General features: G+C 33.0%; 3 protein-coding genes and 1 long non-coding RNA gene across 7 annotated transcripts; 1 reads left to right on the top strand and 3 right to left on the bottom strand.

Moving 5' to 3' along the window:
• Positions 1-527: 527 nt before the first annotated feature.
• Positions 528-2,891, bottom strand: LOC9305336 (probable indole-3-pyruvate monooxygenase YUCCA1). The gene is made up of 4 exons (XM_002869219.2): positions 1,973-2,891; positions 1,633-1,881; positions 968-1,090; positions 528-887 (listed from the first exon to the last, which is right to left on the bottom strand). Exons 1-4 carry the CDS (start codon positions 2,753-2,755, stop codon positions 660-662), a joined length of 1,383 nt encoding a protein of 460 aa, XP_002869265.2. The 5' UTR covers positions 2,756-2,891; the 3' UTR covers positions 528-659.
• Positions 2,892-7,204: 4,313 nt separating this feature from the next.
• LOC9305337 (WD repeat-containing protein 75) lies at positions 7,205-14,969 on the top strand. Of its 4 annotated transcripts, XM_002867190.2 has the most exons (18): positions 7,205-7,824; positions 8,564-8,669; positions 10,506-10,786; positions 11,135-11,276; positions 11,363-11,539; positions 11,638-11,784; positions 11,865-12,219; positions 12,334-12,452; positions 12,557-12,634; positions 12,743-12,907; positions 12,988-13,035; positions 13,139-13,308; positions 13,396-13,474; positions 13,569-13,645; positions 13,725-13,854; positions 13,942-14,071; positions 14,162-14,328; positions 14,409-14,969. In XM_002867190.2, the coding sequence occupies exons 4-18, from the start codon at positions 11,157-11,159 to the stop codon at positions 14,751-14,753; spliced, it is 2,307 nt and encodes a 768-aa protein (XP_002867236.1). In that variant the 5' UTR covers positions 7,205-7,824; positions 8,564-8,669; positions 10,506-10,786; positions 11,135-11,156; the 3' UTR covers positions 14,754-14,969. The 4 variants fall into 4 exon arrangements, with proteins under 4 accessions (XP_002867236.1, XP_020874934.1, XP_020874935.1 ...); XM_021019275.1 differs by having other exon boundaries at positions 10,506-11,276; XM_021019276.1 differs by having other exon boundaries at positions 10,515-11,276.
• A 42-nt stretch (positions 14,970-15,011) lies between these two features.
• On the bottom strand, positions 15,012-16,170 carry LOC9303309 (probable disease resistance protein At4g33300). Its single transcript, XM_002869220.2, has 2 exons — positions 15,546-16,170; positions 15,012-15,442 (listed from the first exon to the last, which is right to left on the bottom strand). Exons 1-2 carry the CDS (start codon positions 15,951-15,953, stop codon positions 15,173-15,175), a joined length of 678 nt encoding a protein of 225 aa, XP_002869266.1. The 5' UTR covers positions 15,954-16,170; the 3' UTR covers positions 15,012-15,172.
• A 2,030-nt stretch (positions 16,171-18,200) lies between these two features.
• Positions 18,201-19,538, bottom strand: LOC9305338. The gene is made up of 3 exons (XR_002330766.1): positions 19,366-19,538; positions 18,692-18,870; positions 18,201-18,564 (listed from the first exon to the last, which is right to left on the bottom strand). It is a non-coding gene; the product is annotated as an uncharacterized LOC9305338 (long non-coding RNA).
• Positions 19,539-19,979: the final 441 nt, after the last annotated feature.

Below are 19,979 nucleotides of genomic sequence, written 5' to 3' on the forward strand. Positions count from 1 at the left end.
TCGTCCATGCGGTGATAGCAGAAGAGTGTCAGCTCTATCATCGATTTTCATTTCAGTGACAAATCAGTGCCACAGCTTCCTCCATCTTCCTTACGTCTGCATATACATATAATACACACTCTTACATATCCATCTGTCTCTCTTACCTTCACATTTTAATACAATTGTATAATTCGAATCACTGACTAGCTATTGCTATTAGAAATACCATTAAATGGCTAAATCTTTTATTTAAATAATCATTGATGGTAACTAATCTTTTAAGATGGTTATTAATAAGAGCACCATTAACGTTAGTCTCTTAATATAATTCTTAACAATAGAAAAAAAGAAAAATAATAAAAAGTTAAGAGAAAGAAGAGAGAAGCAATAAAAGCTCTTATACAAGAGACATTCTTACAAACCTTAAGACACGTACAGTTGTAGCAATGGTCAATTTGTATTAAAAAATTAAAATATAATTGTAAAATTAAAATATTATTTTTTTTTGTCTTTTAAGAAATTTCATAGTATACCACCGTTAATGATGCTCTAAGAGAGTTAGTAGCTTTGTCAGTCTTCTACTTTGGCTATAAAAAACATATACAAGTTTATTTCTTCGATTTACAATATGCAAAATTAGGTGGTAACTTGGAAAAAAAAAATGTGAGAAACGCAAATTAGGATTTAGAGGTAAAGACAAAACGAGAACTGCACATATTCCTGGTGGACCCCTTGATTTCGTCTCTCCACTGGTCACCAATTTCGCCAGCGATCTTAACGGCGTCAGACGCCGTTCCAAGGAGTCCTCTCCTCGTAAACCCAACTGTGTACAATCCTTTCCCTCCTCTCCAGCCGTTAGGAAACGGCGTTTTCGGCATCCCATCGTCCGTGAAAAAATCACTTCCCTAATAATAGAAAAAGTTGATGTTAATTTTGTTTTAATTAATTATTAGTTATGAGTGGGAATTATAGATGTGAAGCATACCTGAAGCCAAGTAGGCACGTTGCTTTTGTAACCAGTGGCAAATATGATACAGTCAAAGTCCTTTTCTTGACCATCCATAAACTTTGCTCCATTCTTTGTCATTTCCTTTACACCTTCCATTATCTTCATTTTTTTAACAATAAGAAAAGACAACACACAAATATTAGGTATATATATGTGCGTATGACTTTATCAATTCATGTATTTAGATTTATTATTTGTTTAAGCTCTTGACAATAAAGACTGATGAATATTATTAAGAAACAGAAGAAAGTAAGAAACGAGTAACTCGGAAACATGGTTTATGGAATCATGACGGCGACGAGCAAAAGAAAATTGGTTTACGGAAGCATAAATAGAAAATGCTACAAACAAAAATTAACTTTTTTCTGTTACCGTGAACAAGAAAACATTCTTTAAGGCCAAAAAAAAACTCAACAAAGTAACATTTAAAAACAAGTTCTTTTGTCCTTACCAGTTTCCACATTAACACGGTTTTTTTAGAAAGTTGGCTAATACAATATGATTCCGTGGGCTATACTAGAGATATAAATTTATAAATAAATTACAAAAAATGCCCGCACTAGGCTACGCAAAATTGTCACTAAAATAGAAAAGAAAACAAATAAATAGAAAGAGTTACAGTTCAAAACTTAATTACTCACCTGAATCATGCCAGATCTGATGAGAGACATAGCTCCGACATCGAGGACCGGACTTTTTCCGGTGATATTTTTTAGCTCAAGCGGACCCGTTTTTGGTCGGCGAAGACCCAGCCGGTCGGTATTTCCAAACGAAAGATTGGCCATCAATAGCAAGAACTTGTCAACAAGCCTTAAGGGTAAGCATTTGAGAAGTGTCATCCCAACTCCAAATGTTGACAGCCCAAGTATCTCCCTTGGCAACACATGAACCTACGTGAAATGGTGGTAACATGTAATTGATATTGAAAAAAAACGATAGAGAAATTTCAAAAATGTAATGAAAAAACATGTTTTTGCTTACGGTGTTTCGGACAACAAGATGAGGAGATGCGTTATGTCGGACAAGGTCTAAGCTAATTTCCATGCCGGAATTTCCACAACCGACGACCAAAACTTTCTGCCGCCGGAACTCTTCGCCGCTTTTGTACTCACTCGCGTGAACGATTTTTCCGCCGGAAAACTTCTTTCTCCCTGGAATCTCGGGGAAGTATGGATCAGCGTTTTCACCGGTGGCCACGATAAGCCATTTGGAGAGGTACTCTGTGTTATCATGAGTCTTTACTCTCCAAAAACCGGAGGAAGAATCGAAAGCTGCGTTCTGGACGTTCTTGTTGAACCTTGGGACGATGCGGAAGTGGGAAGCGTAGGACTCAAGGTAGGCCAAAAACTCGTTTTTGGAAGGGTATTTTGGGAAATATTCGGGGAAATCCAAGAGGGGTAACCGGCAAAAGTGCTTTGGGAGATGGAGTTTGAGTCGGTCGTAGGTTTTTGATTTCCATAGAGATGCTATTGAGTCCGACCGTTCTAGGATCAAAGAAGGGACTCCACGGCTCGAGAGACATGCTGAAGTGGCAAGACCGGAAGGGCCAGCTCCGATGATGATGGGACCGTGTACGAGGATGATATGCTTGCTCTGGTCGGTTTTGTTGTGTGGATGAGCCTCCATTTTTGATGGATGATGGATTGGAAAATGTTTTTTAAGAGTGGAGAGACTAAAGAGTGAGAGATATGTAGTATTACTTTTGGAGAAAATGTTCTTTTGTGTGTGAGGGAAAGAATTGGAATTTATAGAAGGGGTTTTCATTTGTGGTTTGGGTTTGTGGGACCTTCTAAGATTCTGTATGACGTAAGTTTTTCTTTACAAACATAGTACATCTGTTTTTTTTTATTGTTATATTTAGACGGTAAAACAAAAATTATATTCTTATTTTCTTAGACTATCTCCATTTCTATATCTACATTTTTTTATATACTCTATTTAAAACAAAAATCTTTTTTATTCTATATCTTTTTAACTTTAAAATAAAATCTCTACTTTTTTTTATATATTTCTATTTTCAATTTACATTAGATCTCTATTTTAGAAATTGGAAATAAAATAGAGCTGGAGTAAAACTTAACTCTAAAATAGAGTTATTTTATTTTAAAAAACAAATACAAAAATATGTTGGAGATGTATAGTGACGGCATATTAGCGGAATAATCAAAAAGAGCTAGATTGATAACCTAAATAATGGTTTACCATTTCATAATCGTACATTGCACTATGATTAAAAAAAAGAAAAAAACTGTACATGTAAGTAACTTATGAAACACTAAACAGTCTAAACTACCAAAATGTTGTCATTCATATCAATTAGAAATTTTATTTTCTATATAGAAACTACAATATGGTATATATGGTATAATTCGATAAAGATTTGTGTCCTAATATCTCTTACAAAGATTGGAAGTATCAAAATTTCTAATATCTGAAACATTCCTGTTTACCCAAAAAAAATGAATCCTGTTGGAAGAAAAAATGATGAATGCTGATTTAAAATTATGTCAGAAAAAAGGTTTTTCAGAATACCATGAATAATACTAGTAGTAAAATACGATTATAAGAGATCATCAAAGTAAAATCTTAAATAAAAGTTTAGTTATCTCAAGTTCGTATGATTGATCTAGGAAGCCTAGATATAGTATTTTTTAAATTATAGTGTAAAACTTGGAAAATGTAAAAAATCAAGAGATTGAATGGATAAGAGAAAGAGTGGTGAAAGAGGCATTGGAATAGTAAAATGGCAGTCTAAAAACGACAGGGTAATAAATGGAAAACGTGAAGGTTAAGTAAATTATTCGCTCTTCTTCCCATTTGATTTTGGAGAACGAATCGTCAAAACATAAAAAAGAAAACAAGAGAATCAACCGATTAATTGCCTGGATATTTTAAAAACTATCAGTATCTAGTACTAGTTTATGAGTTGGATTTTGTGCTTTTGTTAGCAAACATTCATTTACAAGTTACAACAAAACGAAAGAAAGAAAGAAAGTAGCCGAAATTTATTTTAAACAGAAGTAGATTAGTGGTAAAGACGTAAAGTTACTCAAAAAATCAATTCATAACAAATTTCAGACGTTTCCAACTCAAAAATAATTGTTACTAAATGAATTGTGTTACATCCTCATATATTCGTTATATATGTGTTATTTTAAATCAAAAAATATAAAAGAAAATTGATTTTTTGAGATTATGACTTTTACCAGCCCATAATAGATAATCTATCATAATGTGTAATATGGTGCTTCAGCTTTGTGATTCACATTGTTATTGGGAAGTGATATGGCAGTTTGATATCCACACAATATATAGTAGAGAGTTTGCTTGTACGGTTGTACCCAATCTCTTCTACTAATATATAACACTCTATAACAGATAACTTTTTTTAGTTAGTAAAAAAACATTTATACAAAATCAACAGGAGGCACAACCAATATCTTTTGTATCCTCTATATATATATATATATATATATATATATATATATATATATTTGAATATTAGTCCTCTGAAGCAGAAACGTGTATAAGTATAATTTACAAGGAAATATGGGTTAAAAATTTATATCATTTTGATGTAATTAAATGATTTTCATATACAAATATATATATATATATATCAAACTACAATTTGATTACGAAGTGTATGAACGTGCGCCGAAATTAGCTAAAGGTTTGTACAAGAAAGCAAGCATAATTCATTCACATGCATCCTAAAGAAGCTTTATAGCCTTACAAGAACTATTTCAATAAGATACTAAATATATAGCGTGATCATTTTTTGTAAGATGATAAACTGGATAAGTTTTAGAAGTTTGGATTAATTCTTCCGCATAAACTGATGACTCGTGTGATACATTTGGCCACTATAGAATACTTGAATAGCATTATTTCTTGAATTGATTAATTGAAATGTTTTCATATTACGAAATTAAATCGGAAGATTTTACGGTCATCTAATTTGACCTTAGAAAAATTAGAGAACGTCAATGTATAGTTAGCAAAAATAAATTCATACAACATATTTCTTCCATTATACTATAATATATATAAAACAATTGTTGCAAAATGATGTGTATTATATATATGTAAAATTTGTCTAAAATCTTTTGGTTTATCCGAATTTGTTAGAAAATTATAAAAAATCATATTTATATTATGATAGACAAAATTTGACAAAGTGGAGTATATGTTAACATTTGAAAATTTTAAGTGTTGCATAAAAAACAAACAAAGTGTGGAAGTGTAAAACATTTAACACTGTTTGAATATATGAATCTAACACTTGGCATCCAAACTTTCTAAGGGAATCTAGGGGTCGTCGGGTCTGAGAGTAAATGGCATGATTAAAGAAGAGCTATTATTGACTAATTAAGGACTTGTTAAAATAATTAGTTATGGGAAAACAAAGCTTGTTGGTAGGTTGTAATGATGAAAGATATTTAAGGGTATAAAAAATAATTGAAAGTACAATTATAATCATTGATTCCCAGTTCCCGGAATCCCCCCTCCCCCGACTTTCGTTGAAAAGGAGCGCCATGCATGTGTTTCTACCTTAAATATATAGATTCATCTTGCAAATGTTAACTTATTCCAATTTCATTGTGTGATAGTATTAAATTAAGGATGGAACACGAACACACAAAACTTGAAATGTAAATGTCTTTTAGCAAGAAAAAAATATAACTTCAAATGTAAATTCTCGTTGGATTGTCTTTTCTGTACTTAAAAAATGTGCTTATAGGGGTTGTCTATGTAATGGTATGGACTTTTTTTTTTTTAATTGTTTTAGCTAATTCTTCAGAAAATAAAAAAAAAAATTTGATACAAGCAATTTAAACCTTTGCATAAAATGATTATTTTGGCTAAGATGATGTATTTTCAATTGACTAAGGTGAATAAAATAGGTCTGGTTAAGATTTTAGATTAATAATGAACAGCACGGTGGATAGGTTTCTCGGCTTCTGACTTTTCATCTATTTCTCGACTTTCTTTGTATTTTTATATGATGCGCCTAATTAGCTGCGCATGCATGCTTTAAGATTAAGTATTTGATACTGGAGAAAAACAATTTTTTCACACCTTTTAGAGCCATCGCCAAAAGGGTCGGTTATAAAAACAATTTAATCACGATGCTAAAAAAGAAAAATAACCATAATTTTTGGCTTCTCTGTACTATAACAAAGCTAATTAAGGTGCACTCATCATTATTCATGCTAAAAATACTTTAGATTCTGAAAATTTATGTCAAAACTTTATTCAGAAAATTGGATGGCTAATTCAGTTTGTGATAAAGAACTGATAAAGAGTAGTTTGATATTTTTTTTCCATTTTCTACGGCTCTAATTTACTTAATTTTTAGACGAAACATATCGTTTTTAATGTGATTATAAAAAAAAATTATTGACAAATTATTTACATAATCGCATTAAAATACTTTATTCCGCTATTATGGATTATCAATCGGAGCTTTAAAAAACAACCCCTGTTTTTGTCATACTAGTAAAATACCAATTTTCGATTTCAATTGCGTATGAATACATCGTCGTACGTGTATCTACTGATTGTATTAGTTAACTAGGATATTACCCGCGGTACACCGCAGATTAATTATTTGTTTTTATTTTATTTTTTATAATCTGAGGAATTTGTTGTGTATAATATTTTTTATTATACACTGCGGGTCACATGCGTTTTATCTACAAAATTAAAATTTTAAGTTGTATTCATTTTGTTTAATGTTTAAAATTGTATAATTATATTTTGATTTGTTAATTCTAGGATTTAACCCGTGGTATATAGTCCCGTATTAATATCGACCCAAATCCGTACCACCATATAATCCGTGATCTGAAATTAAACATTATTCTGTTATTTTTTGTATTACTTTTATATAAAAGACATATAGTTCGAGTCAATTTAAAAGAATAAATAATTTTTTCAATTAGTGTGTGTTTTTGGACCAACCCGTAAAAACAATTTGTAATTGTATCTTAAAATACGAAATAATTGTATTTGACCCGCGGTATACCGCAGGATAAATAAATAAATAAATATATATTTATTTATTATTATAAACTTATGATATTATTGTATTAATTTTTTTACGTTTTTTGGTATAAACTTATGTTTGATTTTGGGTACACCTTCTATTTTTTTGTTATAACTAAAAATTATAAATTTTGTTAATTTTATTTGATCTGACTAATAATGGGCTGTTTTTATGGGCTTTGAAGAATTGATATTGTTGGGCTTTGAAGAATTGATGTTGTCCTTACTCCTGCCTGAGCACTCCTCCACGACAAATCTCAGAGCTCGCAGCAAACCACTCCTCCTCTCTCTGTCGTCGTCGATTGTCGCTTTTTCTTGGACAACCACCGATAGCTTTAATTTTTTCGCACGATTCTAAACGAAGGAGCGAGCATCATCTTCCGTCACTAACATCTTCGAATTCAAAGATTTCCTTTTTTCTTTTTTATTCTTTCTCTGTTATTTCTTTTTTTTCATTTAGCAACCGATTGTTTTCCTTTCTTTTTGTTTACTCTTTCCGGAAGCTTTGAGTAGATCCTTTTGTCTTCTCTCTCTATTGAGAAAAAAAGGAAGAAAAGCTTTGAAATCTCAGAGAAGGGTTCGTCTTCAACATGGCGCTTTGATTCGATTTGATGTCTTTGAACATATGCTTTTATTCACCAGCCTTGTAATCGCCTGCGTCTTCTTCCCCGAGCTCGCGGTTGATTCGCCGATCGACTTTGTAATCGCCAATAAAAAACGACAAAGCTGTTGAATTGAACACTGCCAACTTCGATTCAATTCTTAAAGACACCCCAACAAAGGTATTTTAGTCTATTTGAGTAAATAGAAATTCATGTTTCTGGGATTGTATTTTGAATAGTTTAGTCGTGTTTTGTGATCTTTTTCTATTGATATGATGATAGAATTTGGGTGATCTCTTGTTTTTTTATCTTTTGCTAAGTGGTTCCTAATAACTTGTTTAGTTTTTAAATACACTGCAATTGCAGAGAATATAGTTAGACTCTTCGTTTGGTAATTAGACTCAAGTAATGATGCTGCAATTTAAGGGCATGTGACAATTATAAGAATCAGACGAAATATAGTAACATGGTTCAAATATAGTGATTTTCGTTTTGGTTTATGTTCTCATGAATGTTATATTAATAGTTTTCTTCATTTGGCTTTGTTTGACGTAAATATTATCAGTGTTGCTGATTACAAATTTATTATGTAAAGTAGGTATCCAAGTATTGATATAATATTTACGCATGAAATATTAAGAAAGATAAGAATAACCACATTCAAATGAAAAAGAGCGAGATTGTATCCGTGTGAAAATCGGACAGAGGATCAACCCATGTAACAACAGTTTGATAGAGGAATCCCGTGTTGTGATGATTGGTTGGCTTGAATTGTTCTCTGTAAAAAAAATATGTGAGTATTTGCATATGATGTTTTAAAAAGAATAATGATACTATAGACTCAATTTTGAAGCTTACTTACACATCAGCCAACACCATGTCCAAGGTCTCACCAATTCTTGTTGTGTATGATTTTCAGGTATGAAGAACCCTCACTTCAGCTTGCCATGTTGTCCTCTCTGAGAAAAGCAAAGGAAGCCGTCATTGCTAGATTTGATGAATGAAGGAGAATATGAAGAAATGAGGTAATTGCTTGATGATGTAGAAAATAGAATGAATAGAAATATTTATAGAGAACTTAGATGTCTAGGGTTAAGGTCAAATCGAGTTGAGAAAAATCTTGGGGGAGAAGTAGAATATCAAAGATACGGGAAACTAACAATGAATGTGAGAGAAATTTAAGGGAGGATTACAATTTCGTGAAGTAACAATATAGATTCTATTTAATATGATGGAAGATTGTAGATAATTTTGTTTAGGAAATCTTGATTTGATAGAATATATTGAGAGAATATGCTTTTAATTGGATACCAAAATTAAGGATACGATAGGATTTGCATTTATTGTGTAATATACTTAGTCAAGATCCGATTGAAAATAATTCGGGTCAAAATATCTAATAAGGAATGATCCGATTGGACAAAATTCCGGGTCAAAATTGAAAAATATCCGACCCGATTGGGGACCCTAAAAACTGTTGCAAAAATGTATAATAAACTAGATTGTTACCCGCGGTACACCGCGGGTTAATTATTTATTTTTTTTTGTCTTTTTATAAACTGATGAATTTGTTGTATATAATATTTTTTGTTGTATATGTCGAGTCACATGCGTTGTAACTAAAAATGAAAATTTTAAGTTGTATTTGTTTTGTTTTGTGTTTAAAATTGTATAATTGTATTTTGATTTGTTAATCCCAGGATTTCACCCGTGATATATTATCCCGTATTAATATCAATCCAAATCCGACCCGTCCCACCATATAATCATGTCCCGTAAAATTAAACATCATTTTGTTATTTCTTTTAATAACACTTTTATTTAAAAGACATATAATTCGAGTCAATTTAAAAGTTTGCTTTCAAATAGTTTCTATAATATATATATATATATATATTAAATAATTGATGTATATTATTTTAAAATATTTGATGTGTTTATAGACCAACCCGTAAAAACATTTTAAAATGTATATTAAAATACTAAATAATTGTATTTCGATTTGTTAATTTTAAGATTTCACCGTGGTATATTGTCCCGTTTTAGATAATTGTAGAAATTAAGAAAATATCTGAATGACTCAATTCCGGGTCAGAGTAAAAAAAAAAATACGACCTGATTACGCAAATTTGTTTTTCAAAAATGTTAATATAGATTGTACACATACTTTTTTCTTCATCGATTGAGTAATATATGTCCGTTTTAAAAAAATTGAATCATAGCATATGCAGAAAAAATCAAATTTTTTTATTAAGTATATATATTTTATAATAGTTCAAAATAATATAAATATAAGATCATATAAAAGTGAAATGAGAATCATATATTTATGTTTTAATTAGGTAGAGAGGTTTTAGGAAATTAGTTCAAATTTGTTATATTAGCATTAAATAATCATATTTGATTTCTATATCTATAAAAATTGTAGAGAATATGCCATAAATAAAGAGTTTAGGTATAGTAATTAGTTGAGAAAATATATATTTTTAGATTTTATTGATTAATTTTCGTTTTTTAATTTTGTCAAAAATAAGGAAAGATCCGATTGAAGATTTCCGGGTCAAAATTAAACAAAATTTGACCCGATTAGGAACCCTAAAAAGTGTTGCAAAAATGTATAGTAGATTAATAGATGTTTTCACCGAACTCATTTGTTAAGATTTGAATTTCTTTTTTAATTTCAATTAGAAGATACGAACTTTATAAGGTTTCTTGTCAAATTTGGGGGTGATGATTTATGCTGCACATTTATCTAAGGTTTCTTTATACGAACTTTATAAGGTTTCATAAGCCTTTATTTAAAAAATGGTAAGAGTTTTTTTTTTTTTTTTTTTTTTTTTCCGCCGTCTTATTTTATTAAGATAAAACAGAAAAACAAAACAGGCCGAGGCCCAACAAGGTGAAAGCCTAGTCCAAGAAGCGAAACCCAAACATGAAGGAAGAGAGAGATTGAGAGCAGACATCACAGAGCCACGTGGGACACATAAGGAAAGTGGGAACACGTGGACAGCCGGCGTCGTCGCCGGTTACCGACTGACACCGGAAGGAACTCCAAACCACCGGTAATCGCTGGAAAAGTCGCCAATTCTTTAAGCTTCAATGAAATCCGACGGAGTCCAATAAGCCTGCCTTGTTGTTAATGGTAAGAGTTTATAAATAGGAAATTAGTAAGGCTAGGAATAATAATGCGATCAACACAAGAACTTTTTAATCGAATTATTTTTACCTAGAACTTAGCCAGATGAACTCTTGGTGCATATTTATGAGTTATTACTCTATTCTTAGAGTTTATGAAATTCACAAGTCGTCAAATTAAGCTATTACGAAGTAATTGTAACTACAAGCATATACTACTAAGTACAAGTCGCAATTTGGTCACAGACATAATATCCTCGGAAACTGGGCACATTGTTGCGACGGAAATGTTTTCGTCGGAAAAAAGTAGCAAAATCTATTTTTAATCGCCGATAAGATGTTTTCGTCTTGTCAGAACCTCCGTGAGTTGAAGGAAAATGATTCGCGGCGGAAGAAACAACATAACTTCCGCTCCGGCGTTTTCGAAAGACGCAAAGAAGCTTCTTCTATGCACAGCCAACACCGTCTCTGTTTACCGCGTCGCCACTGGCTTAAAGGTGGTTTATCTCTTGAGTATCCTTCCTTTTAGGGTTTCTCTTTGCTCTCACTCTTCTCATTTTTGTATGCGTGTTGTGTTTTTAAGATTACTTCACTCGAGGATCATACAGCACCTGTGACGACTGTGATTGTTGATATGGCGTCCAACGAGACCCACAGTTACTGTTGGACTTCGTCGCTCGATGGGAAAATTCGGATTTGGGAGTTCTCGGAGCCGAAGCTTTTGAAGACATTTGATACCCACCTTCCAATTCACTCTCTGGTCTGTTAAAGTTCCATACTTTGCCGCCTTTAAACAAAAATTTGATAAATTTCAATTTCCCCTTTTCTTAAGTGTATATATCTGTTGGGATTTTGTAGGTGATGATTCCATCTCACGTGTCACACTCCGTGATTGCTTATGTTTCGGTTGAGGACTATTCAAGTGTGTCCAGTGATTTGTTTGGACAAATCCGGAGATATGATCTCACTGAAGAGCCTCTTCCTAGTGGAGACATTTTGAAAGAGGTCAGATTTGTGGATTTAACCATTTTTCGATTAGCCTTGCGTTAGATTTGAAAGGTTCAATCATTTTTGTTTATGAGCAGATGGAAGAACCAAAACCTATTGTTCTAAGTCCCTTAGGAGATTTTTTCGGCGTCTGTCATAGTTGCAATATACATATATGGAATGCCTCTCTTGGGGCATCAGAGCATCTCAAGCCAAAGGAGACGACATTACATCACACAGAGTTGATTACTGTTTTTGCTTTCCATCCCAATCAGAGAATATTAGCAGCCGGTGATGTAAAAGGAAGAGTGTTAATTTGGAAGGATATTGGTAATGGAGAACTTACTTCAGTGAAAAGTGAAGGTGATCCTGAATCTTGCACTGCATTCAACTGGCACTCCGCTGAAGTAACCGTCCTTAATTTCTCTTCAGATGGAGCACTGTTGTATTCTGGTGAGACTGAGTTAATAGTGACTGTATCTCTGTGTGTGGATAATGAATTCATGTGTCAGAACGTATATATATTGAGTTCTTATGCTATATTTCCTTTGCTTGTGACTCTTTTAGGGGTAAAGGAAGGTGTTTTTGTTGTTTGGGAGCTAGATACAAGGAAAAAGAAACTTTTGCCAAAGATTGGATCCCCGTTGTTGTATTTCATCTCCTCTTCAGATCCAACTCTTTCTTCTGTAAGTCAGAGTTTTTCCGCTTACAATCTAGGTGTCCGTAATATACAACCTGCAGAAAGCAAAGGAAATGTTTCATTAACTCTACTAAGATCAAGAAGTTTCAGGTGATTTGTGCAGATAATCAGATTCATCTTTCAAAAATGCCTTCCATGGAGATACTGAGAACGATATCTGGAATCAAGGTTCGTTGAAATTTTTACTTTGTTATGTTGGTTTAAGAATGCTCCTATTGGATTACGTTTCTATTGGAGTTAACTTCACATGCATATTGTGTTCTTACTATGTAATAGCCTCGGAGATCAGAGCGTCACGGGTTTATATGCTACGTTAAAACGAGGGATATATGCCTCACCAGAACTGTGTCCATTGATCGTTCTTCCGGTATAGCTGCTTTCTGTGCAGAGAATCATCGTGTTCAACTCTACAACCTTTTAAGTGACCATGAAATTTCAGAGGTTAGCATCCTAAAAGGCTTATTGAGTTTTGTATCTGATAGTTGTATGGTTTTACTATTTAACAAACCTAACATATGCAGGTTCAAATTTGCGAGAGAAATCATCATCCAGACGGTGATGAAGTCCGGGTTAGTACATTTTGTTTCTTCTCTGTAAGATGACATAGCTGTTACTAGTAAAGGATCTGCTCTCTTTCTGTTTTGTAATAATTTGAAGAATTATGGAAAATAGGTTCTCGTGACTGCGGTTGCTCTCTCTCGGAATGGCTCAGTGATGACTACAGCTGATGCCAGATTTGCTGCAAGCAATTTCAGTGAAGGCTTAGTTTCTCTCAAGTTTTGGGTGTTTGTACCGGACAGCAAAACTTTCAGCTTATCGACAGTCATAAATCAACCTCACAGGTTTTTTACTTTTATGTTTTTATAAACTTTCAGACTATTTGATTCTCATCGTGAGAGTTACTTTTTATCCGTCTGTATTTCTTACAGGGAAGCTGCTATCACAGCCATTGCCCTTAACCCCGCCCGTTCCATGGCTGTTAGTATATCTTCTGCTGGGGACTTCAAGGTAGATTTTTTTTTACAGTATAGTGGATAATGGATCATTTCCTTGGAATATCGTTTGACCTTTGTGTTACTGATGTGAGTTAATGTCTTTCAAGATTTGGGTTTGCAATAGCGACAAGAATCTGACACCTGAGGATTCAAACTGGATATGTCATGGAGATGGCTCTTACAAGTAAAAGATTAGGAACCTTTAACATCTCTCATCACTTAGTCGTTGTGATCTGAATGGAAATTGATGAAATATTTTTCAGGAGAACGCCAATAACAGCTGCTGTTTTTTCCGGGGATGGTTCTTGTCTGGCTATTGCGGCTAAAACAGTTATTACGATCTGGCACCCGTTAAAGAACGAACTCTTGTATGTAGTTGGAAAGGCAAATGCGGTAAGACTTCTATAACATACAAAAGTAATTCCATGTTGATTAACTACAGCCAGTGTTGAAACCTTAAATGATATGTAAATGTTTCAGACAATTATGGAACTCTCATTCACTGGAGGAGGCTTCCTTATTGCTGCATCCCATGGTTCCACACCGCACTTATCTGTCTGGGATTTGATGACGTTCTGCTTATCATGGTCTTATAGATTATACATAGAAGGTTTATTATTTATCTTTTCTTTCTTTTTTAACATGAAATCTTAATTCTTTGGTTGTCTAAGTATGTTTCCTTTTCCTTTTTTATTTGCAGCCATTGCCACTGAAGTGGGCTCGCCATACTTTGCAGTATTAACATGGCTTCCAGAATCTGATAGGTTGGTAAAATCTAACGGACAAATGTTCTGCGGGAAAGATGGTGCTATCCTCTTGTTTGATGGGTCAGGCCCTAAACCAGTAGCTATTTGGACTGTAATGAAGGTATATTCTTCTACCTTTAAGGATTTTGATCAAAGTTCTCTCATTACCGTTAAGTTTCTTGATCACAATGTCTATCCCAGGCCAGGGGAGGAACGCTTTCATTTGTGGAAGATGGTAAAAAGTCTCAGCCACTTCTCGCATATGTAAACAGGAGCCATGAATATGTTCTTTTTGATCCTTATGGCGATGAAAAACTTGAGACTAGCGCCATAGATTATGAAGTTTTTCTTGCAGCAATAAGCAAGAAGACGAAGAGATCTAGGAAGAAAGCATTGATGTCAGAGAAACCTTGGGAAACAAACTTTTGTGGATCAACGCTCAATTTCCCGCCTTTCCCCGACGTGTGCTCTGCTTTCTTCAGTTCCCGGATGCAGAAAAAGGTGTGTGAGAGAGCAGAGAGAGAACCTGAAAGTCATAGCTCTTGAGAGACCAGAGAGACAACCTGAACGACATAGCTCTTGAGAGACCACATATTTTGGAACCCATTTGGATGACATCATTTTGTTAGAAGCCTTTTTGTTAGAGATACAATATGATTCCTTCAGCTACTAAAAGGGTTTTTTTGATATTAATTGGGCTTCATTCATCATGTAGAACTTGCTGATTTGAGGTGTATAATGTAATTATATTTTTTTAACCAATTATCTCTTTAATACGTAAAAAGTAAGGTCAATTGTAACGTCTGGGAAAAAAACAAGAAGCTTAAAATTGTGACCCAAACATAATTTGTTAAATTTGAAAAACATAAATCGAAAGCAATTTGGTTTTAAAGATCGTAGTCCTCCAAGTAGTCCGCAATCGATTGGCCATCCATATCCGCAAGGTTGAGTGGCTTACAAGTATCCTAAGTCGTATCTGCTAAAGCAGGAGGATTCATGGAGGCTGCAGGACGAGACACCATCGGTAGGAGGGTCTCAGGGTCAATGCCGTTGGCTCGTAGTAACACATCCTGCGCTCGCTTCATCGCCAGCATGTTGTTGGTGACGTTGTTGGAGAAGGTGCGGAATTCAGTCTCCAAAATGGTGACCCGCATATCCATGTCTAGGTTGGGCTGGAGGTGCTGGTACTGAATTGAGCCAAGTCCATAGTCACACCCTTTGGTTGATGTGACGTGCTGCAAAAGAAACGAGTGTAGATGGTCTTCAACTTTGTTAACAAGAATTCACAAGACAGAGAAGAAATCAAATAAATCGATATATAGATAAGAAAACGTCAACCTCATGGGAACGTTCATCAGAATTGGCTCGTAGAAGATGAAGATCGGCGAGGATGTGTGTCAAAATGGAAGCCCTAAAGAAATCAGAGAGAGTCCTCTCTAACTTCTCCATTTTCTTCATGAGATATAACTGTCGAATCATATTCCAGCGATTGCATGTTAAGAATTTGTCCATGAGTTTCTTGCCCTTCTCTAGAGACTCAAAGAGTATACGGATTTGAGCCTGGCGGTGAGCAGGCAGCTCAACTCCACTGTACTGGATCTCTTTGATCGTTGGTTGAATGTTCTCAATCAAAGTGCTGAGGTTGTCGGCAGTGTTTTTATACCGGCCTGCTCTCGCAGATATCAGAAAGAGCTGCTTCAAAAGCTCCGTCGCTATTTCACCGGCGAAATAATCAGTGACGGCCATTAGTAAAGGCGAGAAACAAGTGTGGAGATAGAGAGCCGAGAGAAAAGGATGAACTAAATAAGGTTAGAATCTGAATAGTGGAGGAACCCCATTGAAGTTTCCTAGCAACTCAAAGTGACAAGTGACATCTCCATAATATATGTTCAAGAGTTGAATGATGAAGAAAGAAGGAAATTAATGAGAAATTGAGAAGGCAGACGTATATTTTATATTTGTATTTTGTTTTGTTTACAAATTAATTGAGTTTTGAGTCAAACTTCTGACTTACGTAACATGATCATATTAAATCGTTTAATTGGTTTATGTATTACTGGCTGAGTTTGTAGTTACTGGTTACAAGTAATTATTATAGAATAGAAAATGATACATTTAGTACTATATTATATTTTAGAAGATTTATCTAACATCTATGTTATCTCATCTGCAAATATACATTTTGATATCTTTTTTCGAGAAAAATATTTCTTTTAAAATTACATATATACTCGTCTACTATTTTAAAAATTTAACTGCTATTTAAAAATTTTATACATCAAAACATTATTGTTTATGTTTTTTCATAATACTTACATATCTAACATTTAAACAACATGACTTTACTCCTTAGAAGTGAGATGTTAATTTTGTAATATCACATAAAAATTGTTTTATCAAGAAAACTTAATGTACTTTAGATATGTTGTTTCCACCAATTTTGTGTTAAAATCATTTGAATAATTGATGAAATCTCAAATTTATTTTTTATTTTGATCATGTGATTTATATTTAAGCGTCTGAGCGAATTATCTATTATGAAAAATGAGAATATAGAAAAGACAAATCACTCAAAGGGATAATCAGAAAGATAAAAGAATTTAGGAAAGGAAAGAAAAAGGAGATACGAAAAAGGTAAAAAGCTTTTATGTATGTACCATATAGTGTGCAAGTTATTATATATGTATGTATTTGTTTATTTTTATGTACAACATACCATATCTTAACTTGTATATATCCCCCTCTGTTTTCTCTTAAAAAGACTTCATTTGTCGCAAACTCAACTTCGTCAGTAAGCAAACTTGTCTGCATTTGTTCAAAAAAAAAGAAGAAGCAACATTGCCTCTGGTCTTTGCCAACAAGAACGGAGGCAAAAAAATTTTTTTTGGTTTTGATGATTTTAATAATTCTCTTTGTTGTTACCATTAAACTTCTTTCTTCCGTTTATGAGTTTATATTATTCAAAAATGATAACAACATTTTAATGTTTGATTAGGGCCCTCACAAACGTTGGACTGACTATGTAATATGATCATATTAAATCGCCTAATTGGTTAATTTATGTATAAACTGACTGAGTATGTGGTTACAAAAAAAAAAAAAAAAAAAAAAAAAAAAAAAAAAAAGTGGTTACAAGTAATTGTTATAGATTTTTTTTTTTTTTGGTGACAAACATAAGCAAAAATTAAGCAAAAATATATAAGCATAATATGACCACATTACTATAGATTCCAATAAAATCGCGAACTTAAACAAAACTAACGTCTATGTACAAGAATTATGGTGCACAATAATCATTTCAAATAATTATATCACATTAGTAATGGGATATCAGAAAATTATTGTCCCGTACATGTACATGCATTTTAGTGATATCAGAAAATTCTAGATATTGATTTCAACAATATAATAGAATTATCTACTGAGAATTTTTCATTATATTGTCGACAACCAATGTAGGCATAGATTTTGGTTTCGTAGACCAAAACCTCTAACTTTAAAGTCTTCTTCCCCATATGTATGCATGGACTTCGGATAATATATATATACAGTAAAAAAAAATCTGATTATGCAATATATAGTTATATACCCAAGCCAATGAACATATTCTGCTCCTGAAAGAAAGTTGAATTACGGATTTGTCATCTTATGGAGGTTGGAGCTCTAGCACACTTTCGTGGAAATTGCGAATAAGAGCATGATTATAGGTAGTCTCTTAAAAATTAATCTTAGCAATATTTAAGTAATTTATTTGTAAAAGTGATTGTTAAGAGATAGTATTTTTGAGTTAAAATTTTTGTGTGATTAATGGTAGGCTCTTAACATGTGGTTTTTAGAAAAAAAAATATTAATATAAAAATAAAATTTATAATCATAGAAAATTTAATAATTGTTGCAAATTAAAACATACATGAGATACAATTTATAACATAGATGACATAAAACACAATAGTTTTAAACTTGATTTTCGGAAATTTTTTGCCATATATGCTCGACCAAAATTTTTGAATTGTTGCTTCTTGTTAGTATCATGGTATCTTTAGTGTGTGGAATTTGAGCTCTATACAACATCACACACATAGCATTCTTATAGTAGTTAGTTACTCTTCTACTAACTACACACACTTAGACTTCTAGAGATTAGACTAAACTTACAAACATGAGCTCGACTCTCTTACACATTCAACAACTCTAATAACTCACTTGAAAAAAGAAAGTAAGCCTTTGGTCTGTAAACGGCATATCCTTTACAATCACTATACGCCACTTTCCAATGTGATCATTCTCATTGATCTTATGACCCCTCTGCTTCTTGTATTGCAAGAGTAACTTCATCCCAAAACGCAACATAGCAAACCTGCATCCACAAACCTCATTCAGGATTGGATAATGATCTCTGGAATTGGTTTTGTTTAAAACCCTTACTCGATATGCAAGAGAAACAGTTAAAGAGCAGTGGACAGGAGAAAATCAAAGTGACCAACCTTGTGACTTGATGCCTTAGACATTCCAATAGGTTCATAAAGATTTTATCTCCACCACCAAAAGCACACGTCGAGACTACAACTTCACATGTTTGCATAAACCTCTTATCCTTATCCAAAATCCAAAATCCCCCATTAGCATTAAAAAATCCACAATGCAACAAAACTGTTTCCCTTACCTGATGCAATAAAATCAATACTCAGTTCAACATATCAACTAATCATTCCACAACACAGAACAAATAAAACGAAACAATACCCAAGTTTTAACCAACCAATAACAAATCAAAGAAACTCTCTTTTTCAACATTCATGGCCTATTCATACAAAAACATCTCAGAGTAACCTAACAATCATGCGTATAGCATCAAAAACTTATCAAATTCATGAATTATAAAAAGATCCCAGAGAGTATTAATCGAAACAATCATCAACACTCATGAAAAAAACATTCTCGGACAACAATCGGCTTTAAACATGCCTAGTTTCTTTTACTATCATAACAATCGGCTTTACTCATGTATTACAACACAAACAGACACTCGTTAACCTAATGATTCTAATTACCCTAATTTTACTAACAACTAATAACCCTAAAATCCCCAATTCCATGAACCCTAATTCTAAAAACTCTAATCACATATCAATTCATACAATCATAGATAGATTCATACCATGACAAACCGATTGGGGAAAGCTTCACTCTGATTTGTTGAAAATAATCGGAAATCTTGTGAATTTCAGTGGAAGAAGAACAACACTCCGACAACACTCGTGAAAGAGAGAGAGAAAAAAAAACAGAAGGAACGTTCCTTAACTAAGGAACGTTCCTTAGTTTAAAAGGAGTAAATGCAATTAATTTAATCAGTTTTATCCCTAAAATTTCCCTAAGATTTCCCTAATATACTGCCGTTAATCATGCTCTAAGGATGCCATTGTCACTAATTCTTAACTCGGCTGGGTGAGGATAGCATTTTTAATTAAATAAAAATATGTATCCTTTAACAATTAATTAGTCACGTGGTTGCTCTATTTTTTCTTTTTTTAAAAAATTATGAACACTTGAAGTGCTTGTTTATATGTATGTAACATACAATGTCGTATGTGCAAATGGTGATTTATATTTGACCGAATTGTTATAGATTCTCTTCTTTTTTTTTTTTTTTTTTCTGTGACAAACATAAACAAACCTTAAGCAAAAATACAAGCATAATATGACCACATTATTATAACTTCCAGAAAAGTAGTAAACTTAAGCAAAACTAACGTCTATGAATTACAATACCAA

Source organism: Arabidopsis lyrata (assembly GCF_000004255.2).
Source record: "Arabidopsis lyrata subsp. lyrata unplaced genomic scaffold ARALYscaffold_7, whole genome shotgun sequence".
NCBI classification, from domain to species: Eukaryota; Viridiplantae; Streptophyta; class Magnoliopsida; order Brassicales; family Brassicaceae; genus Arabidopsis; species Arabidopsis lyrata.